Genomic DNA, 17,200 nt, shown 5'->3' with positions numbered 1-17,200 from the left:
TACATAAATGGTCCCACTAAAAAGGCAACCATGAAAACAAAACAAAACAGCGCAGACTTCAAATTTCACCAATCCCCATACTTAAAGATTCCTTTGTATTTTTGCTTGTTCCTTCCTTTCAAAGTATACAGAGTCCATCTGACTCCATCTGTGTAGGGGCAATGGTTAGTGGTGGCCAAAAGACTTGGCCAAAACACTCAAAGTACTCTCAGCTGAAATCACGAACCTCATTGTTCAAGAAGAAGCAATTTCCTATTCCTAGATTTCCCAGAGAATATCACATCTCCTCCGCATTCTCCTCTCCTCTGAGGAAAGAGGGGAGTAGGTATATATCATCGTCACTAGCCGGGCTACCACAAAGGAAAACTCATCCTGTCTTGGAGAATTCCTTTCTGGCACAGCATAAAAGAGTTAGAGATTGAGACGAGAAGTCAACTCCCCAGACTACATCATATTTCAACAATGTAAGCCTTTTGCTAAGTATTCTGAAATTACTACTCGAGGGTATCACAGATGCTAGAAAACTGATGTCATTTCCTTGTGACACCCAGACCTTTCACTACATGCAACAGATGATGGGAATCTTTCATTCCAGAGATAATGGATGAGATAAGGACCACAGACGCTCTCCTTGCTAGTTTGCACTGTTTACAGCCAGTTTCCAATGCAGCAGGGAGACCAGAAGACCCAACTGTCTGTTTGCATCATTCCAAGTTAAACCTAAAATAGGGCACTGAGAAAGCAACATGGTAACATACAGATACCATAATTGGGATTAGGGTTCAGGAACCTGCCAGAGTGAATCTGAGTTAGAAGTAAACGAACACAATTGCCATTTTTAAACTCTTCTAAACATCTCCAAACTTCAAAACATAGTCGAGCCTGTTCAGATTTAAAGGAATATTTGGGTTTCATTTAAATGAGCTCAATATTCTTAAATGTATGTTTTCTGCCAAACATCTATGTAATTCAGATGCCTTAACTCAGTTAAATAAACTAACGTTAGCAGATCCAAGTATTTAATACTAAGTAGGACGTAATTTTTTTTTTTTAATGTATGAAACGTTTATTGATGTGGCTTTCAAATTCAATATTGCCGCTAACCATTAGGAAACTATTACTTGTTGAGAGTTTTGGTGCAGTATTAACAATTACATCTACCATTATCTGAAAAGCTAATAAATACCTCTTTCTTTTCAGCTACATATCTGTGTGAAAACAGATTTTCTTCATACATGTCAACCAAAACATCATGTAACAACAGAATAAATGATATGAGACTCTGGCTGTCTCTCAAACTGGACCATAAGATATTTTCTTTTTTCTTTTTTTTTTTTTTTAAAAGATTTTATTTATTTATTTGACAGACAGAGATCACAAGCAGGCAGAGGCAGGCAGAGAGAGAGGAGGAAGCAGGCTCCCCGCTGAGCAGAGAGCCCGATTCGGGGCTCGATCCCAGGACTCTGAGATCATGACCCGAGCCGAAGGCAGCGGCTTAACCCACTGAGCCACCCAGGCGCCCGACCATAAGATATTTTCAAAATGAAAAACAATTTTGGTTGATTATTACATAATCTTTATGAAACACATTTCCATGCTCCAATCATTATAACTTTTTAAAGGAAGAAAGGCATGATAGAACTGCATTGAAATAGAGCAATCCAAGAGCATGGGAGCTAACAGGCCTAAAACAGGTTGGTAATAAAATTTTGCATTTAAAATAGAAAATGCTAAGAATTAAAAGAATTTTGTTTCCAACAGAAATATCAATGTGGATACCATAAATTATTCAATGTGTATTTTCTTCCAAATTGCTATGATGATAAATTCTCAATGTTACCCATCAGTCCACTAAATAGTCATCAAATTTTGTTTGTATTTAGTTCACTAATATTTTTGATAGGAGACATAAAGATTTCAGATTGACTTCCATGAGTGTTAGCAACTCAAGAAAGCTGCTCCTGTTTCTGTTCCTCTTTATGGAAGAAAAAAATTAATAGAACCAATGGCTTACTGGAAATAATGTAAAGCATAATCTGATTTTAAACCACTTCCAATTACCCATTTTCTTAGTGAACAAAGTCTGTTGCACAAATGAGGAAAAATACAGAAAGCTTGCATTCTGTCCTCTTTCAAGAGAGAACCACTAAAAATATATAATATGTTCAAAATATATTTCTCTTTGCTCTTCATTTTCCGCTTGAGCTAATTCCTCACCCACCTAGAATACGCGAAGCCACAACACGGGAGAGTCATGTAGGATATAATCCTGAAGGTGTTATGAAAACACACGCGACGTCGGGAATTTGAGGACCATACAGGCTGGTTACTTGATTTCTGTTCTCCTCATCAACGCTTACTCCCATCATCAAGACACTGATGAAGCCCACGCTTGAGCCAGTCTGAACGTCTCTAACTCTGCACCCATGATTCTTCATGTCCAACACCTCTACTCACACGTCTAACAGGAAACCTAACATCACACATCCCAGGTGGAATCCTGATCTTCCCTTCTCAAACCGCCCTTTCTGCAGTTTTCTACCAAGTTCGTCCTTGTATTAAATAAGGCCCCAAATCCCGAGTCATCCCTCTTAGTCTTCGTCTAATCCATAAGCAAATCCTGTTGCCTTGACCTTTAAAAGCTGTCCCGAGTCTGACTACGTCTCACCGTCAGTGCTGCTAACACTCTGTACAAGCCAGCACCGTCTTGCATCCGAATTAACTGGGGAAACTTTCTTGGGTCCTCCTGCCCATCCTCCTGGACGGCTTCCTTCCCTCCATCCCCTGTTACTGACCCAAACGCACCCCCAACTCCTCTCCCCCCGATCACTCTCTCCAGAAACACTCAGCAACTTGCTGCTCCGTTAGTGTGCCGGGACACTAGCTGGCATCACAGGATCTTTGCACCTGACTCACTTTTTCTCCCAACCATGCTCTTCCCTCCGATAGGATGGGGTTCCTTTTCTGGTACCCATCAGATCTGGCTTTCTCATCGAGGCTGCTCCTGACGGCTCCCTTACGTCTCCCGCTGCGCCGCTCCCGTCTCCTGCCCTTGTGTATTTCCTCCGTGGCACTTACCAGACCTTTTGACACACTATATATTTAGCCTTTTTTAAAAAATTGCTTTCTTCCCTACTAGATTGTAAGTTCTGCCTAGCCATGTGTTGTTGTTGTTTTGTCTTTTTTGTTGTCATTTTTATACCCCAGTGCCAGGAGTGGAGCTGGGCTCCAAGAAAGTACTCAGAAAACATCTGAGTAAGTGGATAATTAAGTATGGGAAGCAATAAAGGAAGGAAGGAAGGAAATAAGACAGTACGGATGAATGAATCAAGAGCCCCTGCTATAAATTAATGTCAATCCTGACCTCTTTATGATAAGAACAGGGGCTGGCAGTTGTAACCATGAGGGAGTCCCTCTAAGACACTCTGACACTTCCATGAGAGTTTGTGGCTAAAGTGATGCTCATCTTTGGGCGCGTTCTCTTCCTCATCAACTAAGGAATGAGCATCTGAGCATCACCCAAATCACAGAACTGACAGGAGGCAAGACAGGAATTGATAAGAGAAGGAATTCTAAAGCAAATCTTCCAATATCCACCAAGTAACCTCTTTGCAGCGTTCACCACACTCTTTCTCTCTCTGTGCTCCTGGAGTCCGCCCCCAGGCCCCCGACACAAACACCCGCGGTAGGGAAGCGTGCTCTGGTTCAGTGGCACTAGGAGAGGAGCGCGCCGTGGAGAGCAGTGCTGGCTGCCCGCCAGCAGACTGGTGCCGCAGTCATGAAGCACGGAGGGCAAAATCCTGTACCATTTTCTCCAGCTTAAGCCACTGAAACAGTTACTCACATTTGAGAGTTCTTAGGAGTAGAGCCCAGGGCTTCAGAGCACAGACTACAACCAGACCACCTGCGATTAAACCACAGCCCAGCACCTGCTGCTAACGTTCCTTCCCTCTGTGTCTCGGATTCTGACCCTGAGGTGGGAATAATAGAATAATAACATTACGTACCTCAGAGACTTAGCGCGAACCCTACTGCAATGACTTTATGTGCTGCCTATTATTCTTTTTTTTTTTTTAGATTTTATTTATTTATTTGACAGAGAGAGATCACAAGTAGGCAGAGAGGCGGGCAGAGAGAGAGGGAAGCAGGCTCCCTGCTGAGCAGAGAGCCCGATGCGGGGCTCGATCCCAGGACCCTGAGATCTTGACCTGAGCCGAAGGCAGAGGCTTTAACCCACTGAGCCACCCAGGTGCCCCAGGCTATTATTATCATTAGCAGCAAGCATACAACCTGAATCCAGAGTCACAAATCTTAGAATGAAAAGAAAACTTGCGGATGATAATCTGAACATCATGTGCAATTTCAACTTCTCTTCACAACCATTTAATTCATAAGGACTTTATACTGTCAGTGACCACAAAGAATTCCACCATCTCCTTGAGGCTGCGAATATTCCACAGCTGCTCAAACAAAGGAAAATCATGCCTTTACAACCCATCACGGAAGTGACAAAGCCTGTATAGGGATCTGGGAATTGCATTTTTTTTCCATTGCAAGGTCTTCTGTACTATTTCTCTCTTTTTTTTTTTTTAAAGATTTTATTTATTTATTTGACAGAGAGAGACTGTGAGAAAGAGGGAACACAAGCAGGGGGAGTGGGAGAGGGAGAAGCAGGCTTCCCTCCGAGCAAAGTGGCCAATGTGGGGCTCAATCCCAGGACCCCGGGATCATGAACTGAGCCGAAAGCAAGCGCTTAACCACTAAGCCACCCAGGCGCCCCACTATTTGATTTCTTAATCACATGTAAATAATCATCGATCAAAGAAGTTTTAATAAATTTTACAACAAATTCAGAGGTATTTGGCTGAAAACTGGCACTGGGGAAGTAGAGAGCTTATTGTATTCATGTTTGACCATGAGTAAAGAGGTAAGTTATCAGCATGGGGTATCACTACTGCGGTTATGCTCAAAGATATGCCATCACGTAACTCTGTAAGCCATTTTATCGGCTGTCTCAGCACACAGGGCTGATTATATTTCTGATCACATTTCTAGAATGTACCTAGGAGGAATAGGACACAGGTGGCTCCTGAGGGAAGTGTGGAAACTGCCAAGCACTCCTTCTGTCCTCATGTCTAGTACTCTCAGATCCTCACTTCATCTGAAAGGAGACAGAAAACCTGAAGGCGGCCACTTTGGGGTGCTGAAAACGCACCTGTCAAAACACCCAGAATTTTAAAGCAGTTAGTTTTAAAATACACACAGGATTCTAGTTATCAAAAGGGCTTTATGCGCCCCCCCACACCCCTGCCCAAATAACGGTCAGAATCCCCACCCCTCTCAAGGATCATGAGAAAGGAATATTGTCGCAAAAACCGCGCCTTCAACACACAGTGGGACAAGGGCCACAGCTGGTGCGATTAGTGACGCACTCACACTAAGTCTCTGTGCTCAAATTTGGGCCGCACCTTCACACGCGCCCCGTGTGGTCCCGGGCAATTCCTCTAACAGTCCCCGGATGACGGTAAAGAACACATACAGTGTGGTAGGGGCAGACGTGCCCAGCCGAGCTGCAGTGGGCTGCATCTCCAGGCCTCACAGAGCTTACAGGGGAGAGGGGGTAGGGGTGGAGGGGAAGGGTGCGGGGGCAACAAAATAAACACGCGAACACTTGATACATAATCAGATACTAAGTCCAATGAAGGAAAGAATATCCACGTCCCAAGCTCACGGTTTCAGAACAGCCTAATTGTGTTTCTCCTTCCCATAAAAGCATAATCAAAAAGCCCAACTGTGGAACAATGTCATAAAAAAATATAAGCTAAGTTCGACCCAGGTTTTTTCTGAGCCTGTAATTTAAGATTTATAATAATTCATTTTCCCTTGATTTAATCATCTATGTGTGACTTTAAATGATTTAGGAGGTCTTTCTTTTTCTAAGAGACTCTAGGTAATGAGTTTATATTTTAAATTAAAACATATTCTGATATTAAATTTCTAAAAGTAGGTTTTAATGAAAGTGAACCTATCTCACATGCACTTTTCTCCATGACAAGGCTACAATTGATGAAAAGCCCGCTGGATGAAGCCCACTTTCTTCTCAAATTTCTAATTCTAAGTGACTTTACATTTCAATGAAAACCATTCACTAAACCTCCCAACAGCATTTACTAGTTTTTTAATATCTCAATAAATATAATAAACAGGTCTTAAAACTCCATATCCCATGTGAAGAAAACACTTACAATGAAGGTTAAAAAAAAAAAAAAAAGCATGAAGCAATTTCTAAGTGAGACTTGTAAACTTGAGTTTCATAAAGAAACCAGACACTGGAAAACCTACTAGGAAACACTAACACTGCCCACCCTAAACCCAGTTTTTGAGAATATTACAAAAATAAATAAATGATTACAGATAAACTTTCTTAGGGTAATTAATAGGCAAGTGAAAATGCTTGTGTCTCTGAGAATGAAACCAGAAATACTACAAAAAAGACCAGAAGTTTGTAATCTACAACTTGTTTGGTAGAAAATTCCATAAGAAAAACACTGTCAAGTGGCAGCCCAGCACGAGAGAACTGCTATGTGTAGGCGATGAAAATACACAGCGAGAGTTACCGTAAGTTCCCACAGTTCAAAAGGGTATTTCCAGATTTTTTTTTTTTTTTTTTTTTTGGTATTTCCAGATTTTTAAAGAAGTGTGTTTAATACTTCATACTCAGGGCTAGAAAGTGATTTAACTGTCAGTTTAATAAGATATCAAAGCAGGAAATGGAAGCATCTGTCCCTGTCTCCACTTCTACTCTTGGTCCTCACAAGACTCGCTGTTAACTAACAAAGCCAAACTCCCCCCCCCCCCCCCCACCACCACCGCTACCCCCACGAGCCACCCAGACCCAACAGCGGTGCCTGTGGAATATGGCGAGCTCACAGCGCCCAGACACGATGGTTAGGAAACCCCACAGTTAGGGGAGACCTGCCCCCGCACCTTTCAAATTTCTAAAACAAATTCTCTCCTTGCCGATACAGACAGCCCAAAGATGGGCTCATGCTCACTTTCTAAGGGCTGCTCATATAAATAATCCCCGGATTTAGCTCCATCCAGAAAACAGAGATGGGCACGGCCCCGTAATAACTCATTATTTCAGGAAAACCCAAGATCTGCAACAACCGTATCTGCCTCGGTTACAGGCCCCTTGAACTTAGACTCCCACGTGCCCCCTCTCGTCTAGCTCAGTTCAGGAACCTCCAAAGCCTAAGAACACAACGTGTTTCCTAAGAAATGCAGAAAGGCGAGGACAGATTGAATATTGACTCTTTACCCTGTGTGTGTGTTTGCGTACATGCGTTTACAGGAAATAACTCATTTAAATCATTTCACAGGAAATAACTCATTTAACCCTTTCTACTAATGAGATACAAGAACATGGCCCGGGTTCTTACTCTGCAAACCCGCAGCAGAACTGGGATTCCTGGTGTCTCTCACTCAGCTGGTGTCGCTAACAAATATCTCGGACTGGGTGGTTTGAACAGGAATTTAGCTCTCAGAGTTCTGGATGCTGGAAATTGTAAGGACCCTTTTCCTAGTGTGCACAGCCTGTGCCTCTGTTCCTCTTCTTGAAGGATGTTACTTATCTTATCATGGGAGCCACCCTCCTGTAAACCTCATTATCCCCCAAAGCCTCCCCGGGGTAAACACAATCCCATTGGGGATTAGGGGCTTTCAACAGACAAATCGGGGGTTTGAGGGGAGACGAAGGTTCTGCCCCAAATAAAATCTGAGCAGCATGGCTCTGGAATCAGGGTCTCTGAACAACGCTAGTCTGCACTTAAAAAATAAAGGGAAAAGCCACAAAGTATAGACAAAAGGAATAAAGAAATATGATTAGGTGGCTCAGTCGTTAAACATCTGCCTTCAGCTCAGGTCATGATCCCAGAGTCTTGGGATCGAGCCCCACATCAGGCTCCCTGCTAGGTGGGAAGCCTGCTTCTCCCTCTCCCACTCCCCCTGCTTGTGTTCACTCTGTTGCTGTGTCTCTCTCTGTCAAATAAATAAAATCTAAAAAAAAAAAAAAAAGAAGAAGAAAGAAAGAAAAGAAAAGGAAAGCAATATGCATAGAACATGAGTACAAGATGAAAGCAAGCATCCCCAAGGACTTAACCAGGGTGTACATTCCTATAAACTCTCTGAGCATCAGTCGCCTGGGAAAAAGGCACACAAAGTCCCATGCCCTGTGTGTCACAAACTTCTTACAAGTAATCACAACCTGCTTTTGTTCGTGATAAGCTGAGCCCAATACACATTTTCGCCAACAAATTTGTTTATCTTTGTTTGGTTCAATCGAGAACCAGCAACTCCGTTAATTAATAATTCCTTTTAAAATCGTTTTCCTCCTTTAATTCATAGCTGGGAAAAAAGGTCCGCTTCCCTCTCTAACGAACAGAGTCAATGAGCAAACTGGGGAATTTGCACGCAATGACAAAAGAATAAATGAAATTTGCTAAACATATTTTCCAGTGCTTTAGTAATGCAAAAAGCCAAAACAACTGGAGGCCAGAAGTACTGTGCCTTTCTGCCAATTTCTCTTTTTGCATATGTTGCATATTCTCATTTTATTAGGAAAATACGGGTCCTCGTTCCAAAACGAGCTAGTACACTGTAGAGGGCTGTGAATTGGGAGCCAGGGGAACTGGAGACCCATTCTAGTTCTATTAAGGTGAAGCCCCAGGCAGGTTGAATCTGTAAGCCTCCACTCCCTGCGCTGTGTAACGAAAATCAACTCCCTTCTTCTGGACCACTTTACAGAGCTACAGGCTGACCGCATTCTATCACCCTTTGCTTTAATGACTTGGCAGATACTGAGTTTTTTTTGGTTTTTTGTTTTGGTTGTTTGGGGTTTTTTTTGGGGGGGGGGGTGTTGTTTTTTACAAATTAAAGGTTTGTGGCAACTTGCTTCAGGCAAGTCTGTGGGCACCACTTTTCCAACAGCATTTGCTCACTTTGTGTCTCTGTGTCACATGTTAGAGATTCTCACAATACCTCAAACTTTTTTGTTATTATTATACTTATTACGGTGGTCTGTGCTCAGTGATTACGACCCACTCAAAGCTCAGATGATGGTTAGTATTTTTTAGCCATAATGTATTTCCTAATTAAGGTATACGATGAGGGAGCAGAAGACTGGCTGAACACAAAGCAGTTGACCCCCTGCATCCTCCGTCCGCCCACTCCTGGGTGGGACATGTGTGACATTCTTCCAGGAAGCTCCCCGACTAGACATTAATACCTTGCAAGAGGGAAAAACAACTTGAACTTGAAAATGGCGAGACCTCTGGTATTGAAGGCCAGCCTCTCTAGCATATGAAAGTTATTCTGAAACTTCCTTTTTCCTTACTTCTCCCAACTCTGGAGTATATAACCAGCCACTTCTCAAGACCCCAGTGCAGCTGCTCTTTCTACCCATGGGTCCTGTCCCCGTGTTTTAATAAACCACCATTTTGCACCAAAGACATCTCTAGAATTCTTTCTTGGGCCTCAGCTCAGGATCTCATCCCACCGAACCTCAACCTATATTCAGAAACCATATTAGTATATTCACAATTTTTTTAAACACGATGCTACTGTGCACTTAATACTATAGTATAGTGTAAATTTTATTTGCACTGGAAACCAAAACCGTTATTTAACTCAGCTTATTCGGATATTCGCCTTACTGTGGTAGCTGGAACCAAACCCACAATATATCTGTGATACGCCTGTATTGGCAAATAACAGAAGGAAGGGGGTTGGGAGAGAGGTGAAAATTCAAACCAGTATTCAAGCCTGTCTTTTTAAATACCTGCCAACCTACGTGATTTCTTCCTACACAGTTATTAGAACAAGGCAGACTTAACTGGAATTTCTGATTTTTTGTTTAAAGATTTATTTATTTGAGAGAGAAAGAGAGAGAACATGCGCAGGAGGAGCAGAGGGACAGGGAAAGAGAATCTCAGGCTGACTCTGCAACACAGGGCTTGATCTCCCGACCCTGAGATCAGGACCTGAGCAGAAACCAAGAGTGGGATGCTTAACAGACTGTGCCACCCAGATGCTCCTGGAATGTCTGATTTAAACCTAAAAGCAGGTCGTTGTCGTTGTAAGGTATCCTTAGCTGCATTTTTTAAAAAGCATTTGAAAAAACAAACATTAGGCTTAGAGACCAAAAAATAAAAACAACCATGATTTTTTTGACCAGTTAGTTTACATAATTATCTTATTTGATGTCAAGACACATGATTTTCACAAATCATGATTAAAAGGATAGAAATTTCAACAAGGACCTAATTTAGTACTTGTTGCCCACGGGCTCACAGCACTAGTTGGCTTTAGATAGGACAGACATTAAAAGGAAGAAAGGAGGGGGCACCTGGATGGCTCAGTCATTAAGTATCTGCCTTCGGCTCAGGTCATGATTCCAGGGTCCTGGGATTGGGCCCCACTTTGGGCTCCTGCTCAGCCGAAGGCCTGCTTCTCCTTCTCCCAAATCCCCTTGTTTGTGTTCCTTCTCTCACTGTCTATCAAATAAATAAATAAATATCTTTTTAAAAAGGAAGAAAGGAATGAGGGCCGGGATGCATGGGTGACTCAGTTGGTTAAGTGTCTACCGTCAGCTGGGGTCATGATCCCAGAGTCCTGGCATCAGTCCCACATTGGGTCCCTGCTCAGCAGGAGCCTGCTTCTCCCTTTGCCTGCCACCGCCCCTGTTTGTGCTCGCTCGCTCACTCTCTGACAAATAAATAAATAAAATCTTTAAAAAAAAAAAAAAAAAGGAAAGAAAAGACAAGAGTGAGGACCTTCAATACTTTGGGAAGAACCGTCCTGGAAGGTTAGAAACTTACTTCTATGGATGAGATCATTAAACACATCTAAGGTATCTCTTGCTGCAGTATTTTTTTTTTTTAAGATTTTATTTATTTAGGACAGACAGAGATCACAAGCAGGCAGAGAGGCAGGCAGAGAAAGAGAGGAGGAAGCAGGCTCCCCACAGAGCAGAGAGCCCCACGTGGGGCTCGATCCCAGGACTCTGGAATCACAATCCGAGCCAAAGGCAGAGGCTTTAAACCACTGAGCCACCCAGGCGCCCCACTACAGTAACTTTAATCTATTTTGAGAACATGTATACCGAGGGAATGTAATAATGTATATGAGCCAGTTAAAGCTTCAACTTAAGGGGCAGTCAGCCATCCAATACCCATACCTCAGGGATGGTGGGCCAGCACTATGTAGGAAAGGCCACACTTCCTCAATTGCTTTCATGACTTTCTGTAGTTTTCTGAGTACAGATCCTTTACCTCTTTAGTTAGGTTTATTCCTAGGTATCTTATGGTTTGGGATGCAATTGTAAATGGGATTGATTCCTTAATATCTCTTCTTCTGTCTCATTATTGGTGTATAGAAATGCAACTGATTTCTGTGCCTTGCTTTTACATCCGGCCACATTGCTGAATTCCTGGTCACAGGTAGGGAAAAGGAGGGAAAACTGAACGAAAGGTCATCAGAGAGGGAGCAAAACCATGAGAGATTCTGGACTCTGGGAAACCAACTGAGTGTTGCTGGTGGGGTGGGGGGTGGGGGGACGGGGTGACTGGGTGATGGGCATTAAGAAGGACCTGTGACCTGATGAGCACTGGCTGTTCCATGCCACTGACGAGTCACTGACCTCTACCTCTGAAACTAACGATGTACTATATGTCACCCAATTGAATCTAGTTTTACCTATGATGTATTATTTGTTTCAGGGGTACAGGTCTGGGAATCATCAGACTTACGCAATTCACAGCACTCACCATAGCACAGACCCTCCCCAATGCCCGTCACCCAGACACCCCAACCCTCCTAACACCTTCCCCTCCATAACTGAATTTAAATTATCGAAAAAGAAAGGCCATACTTCAGAGGCAGATATTACAAGTTACTAGATCAGTACCCAAAGTTTTGCTACTTAGCATTCTCATATGTGAAGTGAACATTTACTGGTTAAAGCAAAAAGATACGAGACATGTGGATTAGCTAAAAACTCCTAGTGAGACTCCACTCCGCCCCTGTCCAGAGACTGAGCATGAAAACCTAGCAGAGTTTATAGCCTGGATCCTTAAGGATGCTGCCAGAGGCTTTAGATCCTGACTGGTCGTGGGTCCAGCTATGCTCCGAGTTAGACTTCTAGTTCCCAGCGACAGATTATAAGGTGAGGGATTTCCTACCTCTGCGATGTGTTTGTAACAGACTGGAACAAACCTTTCAGACAAGATATTGGTGAGAGTAGCAAAAGGACAGAGAGCTGGATACCCTCAGGTTTACCAAGCAGGCTTTTCAACCTGTTTAATTTCCTGGCCAATAAATAGTTGCCATATATATATATATGGAGGAGAATTACATCAGAAACTTGTTTCCATCTAATCTGATAGTAGAGTTACTCTGCACACCGTGTACCTGCAAACTCTCCACTTTGCACTCGCTGCCCAGGCAATGTTAGTCACAGCGCCCCCTTCCACTCTCAAAGGTATCACAGTTTGTATGATAAGTTACATGAATATTCCACCTACTAGTGAGACCTTGGGGATAAAACTGAGCCTTGTGAAATTTCAAAGTGCCCTGCAGCTACTATTTCCTACGAAAACGGTCCTAGAGCTGTGACTACCACACTGACTCTCAAAATACAGAAGGAATCTTGTATGCACACCTCCATCTCTTTTCACAAAACTCAGCTTCAAAGCTGTAGGGTAACTCCCATCATGAAAATAACAGGCTAGGGGATGTGAATCGACCCTCCCACTGAGAGTGATTTAAAATGTGGGATAAAATATATTCATCAAATATCTGAAAAAGCATCCAGGAGCAGCCAAGAGAGGAAACAGCAGGCTAAGGAAGAGAGAATGCAGGAAAACGAGCCAGTTCAGAAACTGTAAGTCCTATCCCAATGAATCCAAACTTTCTGTTGACAGCCTGAAGAACCAAAGGCCAAACATTAAAGCTCAAGGCCCACCCAATGTAGAGATTCTAGACTTCCATGACAGTAAAGTGGAACTCGAAGGGCTACGCGCCCAGGGGAACCAACTCAGGCTGGGGAGGAGAAGTCAGCAAGGCTGCAGGGGATCCCGAAAGCCTGATTTCAGGAGAGCCTAAAGCCATAAGGACCCTAAGCTCTAGCACACTAGGTAAATAAATCATTTCTGCAAAGCACCTTCATCCTTGACTTTAAATTCTTCTAAACCACTGGAGTGTTTTTGTTTTGTTTTTTTTTCCAGAGGGGGGCACACCACAGTTTCACCCTTCCCATTGGAAAACTGGGATACTTTACAGGATAGTTTAGAAGTTGCCAGACACATCTACAACCACGTTAGAGCCGCTCAGGTCTTCCCTGTAACCTTGTGTGCGTGGGCACACACGGGTAAGTATCTGGGCCCGCCTCGCCTGTATTACCACATGAGTAAACTCAGTCAAGAAACCGGTCCTTTCTTCCCTCTCCGCCCTGTGACTCTTTGTGACACTCCACATGTGCTATTGTAGAAAATAACCTTTGAGTCTGAGCTGGGTGTGGTGCTCCGCGGACAGGGCGGCAAGACCACAATTAGACTTCTGGCACCTCCCGTCCAAACCTTCCACGCTAACTACTCTAATGCGGAACTTTAAAAATAGGAACATTACAAAGTAAGCCCAACCCTAGCCTTTTCTGGAGTTTTGGTGAGGGAAAAGAGAAAAAGAGGGAAAAAAACTTCCTGCTGTTTTACAATGTTGCACATATTTTGTTTTCAAGATACCAAGGCTGGTGGTAGACAAAGCGCCATCTTGAAAAAGCAGCTCCCGTGATGAAAAGAACAGGCCCAGAGGGTGAAGAAGACTGGGCCCCCCAGTTCAGTCTGTTCCGCGAACGGGCTCTGCGACCTTGGAAGAGAAACCTAACCACCAAAAGGTCTCCGTTTGCTCCTCCAGAAGATGATACCGGAGGTCTGGATAAAGTCTGTGGTGGCTTCTCCAACCAAAATCCATGATGTTTATGCTTCTGTGGATTTCTCCGTGGAGGCCTATCCTGATAGAAGTCAAGTTTATTCTAGAGGCCACAAGTGATTCACACATGTACATCACGGTTCCAGACAACACGCTGAGACAGACAGGACTTATTCACTGCAAGGCACCCCAGTTGCTCCTTCAGTCTTAAACTCGAAGGCGGCTGTTTTTTTTCTTTTTTTTAGAAAACCGTGTACAGGGTTTCAAAGTGACTCAAGCAATCACTTCACATCCTAATAGGATAAAGTTTATGCATAATTCTGTGTGACCCTTCAACTACTGACGTTCACGCCGTGTTATTGTTAGCGTTGCATGTTAAGCTAGCAAATTTTCAATGAACTCTCACTGGCTTTACCACAGACACAGATGTTAGGTGGACTCCTTTGCTCATAAGGTTCTCATTATTAACTCAACCCGGGCTGAATATTTGACTGAAGGAAAGGACCATATCATTATTTTCAGATTTCATTCTATGACTTAACTAGGATACATCTGCCAGCTTTAGAAACGCCAAGTACTTCTTGGCGCCAGCCCTGGCGTCCTGTTCTATGACTACTCCCCCCAACGCTTCAGTTTGAGGAAGTCTCCTCCCCATCAAAACAGTTTAATAAAAACTTAAATTATGATTAAGAGTTACTCATCAATTGACAGAGCATACCAGGCCTGTGCTATTTATGAATTATTCCTCACAATATTTTAAGGCTAACAAATAGAATCCATATTCATACAGGGGTAAGCTAGAAAGCCAGTTAAATGTTTTCATGATTTATAAAGTCTGTGTTCTACTTGAAACCATATTTCTTTAATAGGTAAACTGGCATTCCACTGGATAATTCAATCTGCTTTAAATCTACTCTAAGGCTCCGAACAGCTTATGGGGGGTTCCGAATAGATTTCCTCTAAGCACCTTTGGGCAATATCTCTCAGCATAAATGTGATAGGAAGATATGGCACAGGAATGCCTGTCAATTACAGGGCAGATTTCAAGTCCTTAAAACACTGACACTAAAACCACTTAGAAGACGTTAAAATCAGCCCAACTCTAAACATAGGGAGTATGTTATAAGCCTGGTTAAAGATAGAAATTAAAACAACAACATAAAAGTAATAACAAAAGGTCCCGATATTACTGCTTCCCTGGGTCTGGACCACCAACAGTAATATACATAGGCAAGCATCATTTGAAACTATCTTTGATGGATATTAGGAAAAATAATTCAATAATTCAATCCCTCTAGGCATAGAAAAGCCCAGGGGTTTACATATAGTAAATAACTGAAGTTATTCAAATCAACTATTTGAATAATAGTTATTCAATTTTTATTCAGTTATTAGATAACCAATTAATAGTTATTCCATTATTATTCAGTTACTAAGTAACTGAATGTTATCCAAATTCAGATATCCAAATAACTGAAAGAAGAGCGACGGTTTTCCACCCTAAGTCGTTATACATAATAAATGAGATTTTGTGATTCTTTATGCATCTCATCGTATCTCGGAACAGGAAGACTAAGAGAACATGCCCCCTCATTTGTCCAATGCTTTATAGACATCCACGACAAACGATCACTCAGCCTCTTGAACGTGTGAGTTCTCATCTAGTTACTACGGATGGCAATCCAGTCTACTATTCAACGTCTCTAATCCTAAAAACATTCTTAAAAAATAGTAACAATCAGAGGCTGGCATCGGAGCAGGGAACACGGTAAAAATACTGCTTCGGTGGGCGACGTGGTACTGGTTCAGAAAGGCTTTCGTTACAGTGATGCCGAAGCGTGGGAAAAAGGGAGCCGTGGTAGAAGACGGGGAAGAACCCAAGATTGAGCCAGAAGCCAAGAAAAGTAAGGCGGGAGCAAAGAAAAACGAAAAAGAGGCAGGAGAGGGGCCAGTCTTGTATGAGGACTCCCCAGATCAGAAAACCTCGCCCAATGGTAAATCGGCCACCCTCAAGATCTGCTCCTGGAATGTGGATGGGCTTCGAGCCTGGATTAAGAAGAAAGGTTTAGATTGGGTAAAGGAAGAAGCCCCAGATATCCTCTGCCTCCAAGAGACCAAATGTTCAGAGAACAAACTACCAGTTGAACTTCAAGAGTTACCTGGACTATCCCATCAGTACTGGTCAGCTCCTTCAGACAAGGAGGGGTACAGTGGTGTGGGCCTGCTTTCCCGCCAGTGCCCCCTGAAAGTCTCCTATGGCATTGGTGAAGAGGAACATGATCAGGAAGGCCGAGTGATCGTGGCTGAATTTGATGCATTTGTGCTGGTAACAGCCTATGTACCTAATGCAGGCCGAGGTCTGGTACGCTTAGAGTACCGGCAGCGCTGGGATGAAGCCTTTCGCAAATTCCTGAAGGGTTTAGCTTCCCGCAAGCCCCTTGTGCTATGTGGGGACCTCAATGTGGCTCATGAAGAAATCGACCTTCGCAACCCCAAGGGAAACAAAAAGAATGCTGGCTTCACTCCACAAGAGCGTCAAGGCTTTGGGGAATTACTACAGGCCGTGCCACTGGCTGACAGTTTCCAGCACCTCTACCCCAACACGGCCTATGCCTGTACCTTTTGGACCTATATGATGAATGCTCAATCCAAAAATGTCAATTGGCGCCTTGATTACTTTTTGTTGTCTCACTCTCTGTTACCTGCATTGTGTGACAGCAAGATCCGTTCCAAGGCCCTGGGTAGTGACCACTGTCCTATCACCCTATACTTAGCACTGTGACACCATCCGTAAATTACTTTAAACCTGGGAAATAAGCCCCCCAATTTAGCTTTAAAACTTACCCTCCCCAAAACATCTTTAAAAACTGCTCTCTAGAAATATGTGCACTGTATTTCCCTTCTAACAATACAAATCCTTCAACCAGCCTACTACTGATGCTTTTCTTTAAACCTCCCAATTTTTTACATTAAAAAAAGCTACTGATGACTTCCTTTGAACTGTCCACATGAAAATAAAGAGCCATAGTTTCAAAAAAAAAAAATAGTAACAATCAAAACAAGCATCCGTGTGACTCCTTCCCTGGTTGAAACCAATCTGTTAGAAAACTCATGCTAGCTCATTGAACACCTACAATTCCAGTTTCCATGTACTTATCTCTCCAGTACACTCTCTTCAGGTATTTCCAATGGCTGAGACATACCCCACTATCACTCC

The 17,200-nt window shown here is 43.0% G+C and overlaps 2 protein-coding genes across 2 annotated transcripts in view; one reads left to right on the top strand and one right to left on the bottom strand.

Annotated features, from left to right (window-relative positions):
- The window catches only part of FMN2 (formin 2), a 372,598-nt gene that overhangs the window by 186,316 nt on the left and 169,082 nt on the right, over positions 1-17,200 (bottom strand).
- LOC123393245 (DNA-(apurinic or apyrimidinic site) endonuclease-like) lies at positions 15,732-17,027 on the top strand. Its single transcript, XM_045084644.1, has one exon. It carries the CDS (start codon positions 15,812-15,814, stop codon positions 16,763-16,765), a length of 954 nt encoding a protein of 317 aa, XP_044940579.1. The 5' UTR covers positions 15,732-15,811; the 3' UTR covers positions 16,766-17,027.

The sequence above is a fragment of the Mustela putorius genome, unplaced genomic scaffold (assembly GCF_011764305.1).
Source record: "Mustela putorius furo isolate JIRA1106 unplaced genomic scaffold, ASM1176430v1.1 tig00000785_pilon_pilon_pilon, whole genome shotgun sequence".
Lineage (NCBI taxonomy): Eukaryota > Metazoa > Chordata > Mammalia > Carnivora > Mustelidae > Mustela > Mustela putorius.
This window is presented reverse-complemented; position numbering and strand designations above follow the sequence as displayed.

Excerpts from the sequence above, each read along its gene's own strand:
- LOC123393245 (XM_045084644.1), top strand. The coding sequence starts at position 15,812 with ATGCCGAAGCGTGGGAAAAAGGGAGCCGTGGTAGAAGACGGGGAAGAA.